Below are 2,486 nucleotides of genomic sequence, written 5' to 3' on the forward strand. Positions count from 1 at the left end.
CATCAACAAATCAAAAAACAAGTGTTGTCGAGGATGCGGAGAAAAGGGAACCCTCATACATTGTTGGTGGGATTGCAAACTGATACAGCTGCTATGGAAAACAGTCTGGAGGTTTCTCAAAAAATTAAAAATGGATCTACCTTTTGACCCAGCAATTGCACTTCTGGGTATTTATCCAAAGAAAACCAAAATGATAATTCGTAAAAATCTATGCACCCCAATATCCATGGCAGCACAATTTACAACAGTCAAGATATGGAAGCAACCTAAACATCCATCAACAGACTATTGGATAAAGAAATTATGGTTCATATATACAATGAGATATTACTTAGCCACTTAAAAAATGAAATCTTACCATTTGCAATGACATGGATGGACCTAGAGGTTATTAAGCTGAGTGAAATAAGTCAGACAGAGAAAGATAAATACCATATGATTTCACTTACATGTGGAATCTAAGGAACAAAAAGAAAAAACTAATCAAAAACAGACTCACACATATAGTAGACAATTTGATGACAGACAGAGGGGAGGGGGGTTGGGAGCTAGAAGAATGGGGCGAAGGGTTAAAGAAGTACAAATTAGTAGTTGATAGTTGGTAACGGGGATGGGGAGCATGGCAGAAGGAATGCAGTTAGCATTAATGTGATGGCTCGGTAGAGGGCCAAGGGAGGGACGGAGCAATTGGGGGGATCATTTTATGAACTATATGGATGTCTAACCAATGTACTGTATACTTGAAGCTATTTTAAATAAATAATTTTTTTTAAAAGTAAAAAAAATACCAGTTAAAGGACATTCTTCAAAATACCTGACTAGTACTCCTCAAAGCAGTAAAGGTAATCAAACACAAGGAAAGTCTAAGAAACTGTCACAGCCAAGTGGAGCCTAAAGAGACATAATGACTAAATATAATGTGGTATCCTGGATGCAATCTTAGAACATAAAAAGGATGTCGGAGAAAAACTGAAGAAATATGAATAAAGTATGGACTCTGGTTAATAATGATGTATCGATATTGATTGAAATGTACCACAATGACAAAAGATGTTAATAATATGGAAAACTGGGCATGAGATATATGAGAAGTCTGTACTGTCTTTGTAATTTTTCTGTAAATCTAAAATTGTTCTAAAACATAAATTTTATATTAGAAAATTCTACAGAAGTGGTTAATGAAGTAGCTCATTAAGTGGTTCCCTACTCTCTGGCTGTTTTCTGGCTTTTCATTTTTAATTGTTGATTCTTGCCACTTTGTAAAGAGCAGGATATTGATGATGTCAGAGACAAAAGTATGCAGTTGCTGCCTCTCTGCCATTCTAGATGTCTATAAATCTGACTCCTTTGCACCTAGATTTTCTGTTTGTTTTCCTAATAAATTTCATCACCTAACAGTTTCACTGTGAGCAATTATCTAAAGTGTTCTGGAAATGAAGGGCAAGGAAATTCATCACAGACAGCAACTCTGGGTTTTGATAATTCTTAAAAAATCAACATTGATTGAAATAACAATAATTGCTCTGCTTACTCCAGCTCCATTTCTCTCTTACAGCCAGTGTCCGGAAGGATACATCTGTGTGAAAGCTGGCCGAAATCCCAACTATGGCTACACAAGCTTCGACACCTTTAGCTGGGCTTTTTTGTCTCTGTTTCGACTCATGACTCAAGACTACTGGGAGAACCTTTACCAGTTGGTAAGTGTCATAGTCCATTTGGGCTGCTATAACAAAATACCACAGCTGGGTAGCTTATAAATAACAGAAATTTATTGCTTATAGACCTGGAGGCTAGGAAGTGGAAAACCAAGACACTAACATGTTTGCATCCTGGCAAGAGCCTCTTTCTGGTTCATAACTGACAACTTCTCACTGTGTCATCACCTGGTAGAAGGGAGTAGAGAGCACCTACCAAAAAGCCCACTTTCTAATACTACCACATTGGACTTTAGAATTTCAACATATGAATTTTAGGGGACACAGCTCTCAAGACATAGAAATAAGGTTCAAATTAACATACATGGGACTTAAGTTTATAAACATATATGGAATGACCAAATATGAATACTTGTTTATAACACTCTAGAATACAGAGGAGGGTCCTATATCAAGCAAGTGTACCTAGGATCCCAGTTGTTCATTCAGTTAGTACATGCATATTGAGAGCTTCTTATATGAAAGGCATTCTACTAGGGTCTATGGAGGATGCAAAGAATGTTCATGACTTTGAATTTATAATTTAGCTGTGGATGTAAAAAGAACATGTGAAAAGATTTTAAAAATCAATTATATAAAATGTTTTAATTAAACTTATGATTAATTAGAGTTAGAAGAGGGGGAAGAAAGATATTATCTCTAGACAGTGTGGAGAATAGGCTGCAATAGAAGTGGAACTTCACTGAAAGGAACTAAAATAATGTTCTCACTTATAGTATTGTCCTGCATTATGGACTCTAAAAAAAGCATCTTCGTAGGGCTCAAATAATA

At 36.0% G+C, this 2,486-nt stretch overlaps 1 protein-coding gene across 8 annotated transcripts in view; it reads left to right on the plus strand.

The window, feature by feature from the left end:
- Nucleotides 1-2,486, plus strand: part of SCN3A (sodium voltage-gated channel alpha subunit 3) — a 90,325-nt gene that overhangs the window by 18,030 nt on the left and 69,809 nt on the right. For all 8 annotated transcript variants that reach the window (XM_011358339.1, XM_023528589.1, XM_011358356.1 and 5 more), the window contains exon 8: nucleotides 1,556-1,697. In XM_011358339.1, coding sequence (XP_011356641.1) covers nucleotides 1,556-1,697 — 142 coding nt within the window. The remainder of the gene's footprint in view (nucleotides 1-1,555; nucleotides 1,698-2,486) is intronic.

The sequence above is a fragment of the Pteropus vampyrus genome, unplaced genomic scaffold (assembly GCF_000151845.1).
Source record: "Pteropus vampyrus isolate Shadow unplaced genomic scaffold, Pvam_2.0 Scaffold2, whole genome shotgun sequence".
Classification (NCBI taxonomy): Eukaryota; Metazoa; Chordata; class Mammalia; order Chiroptera; family Pteropodidae; genus Pteropus; species Pteropus vampyrus.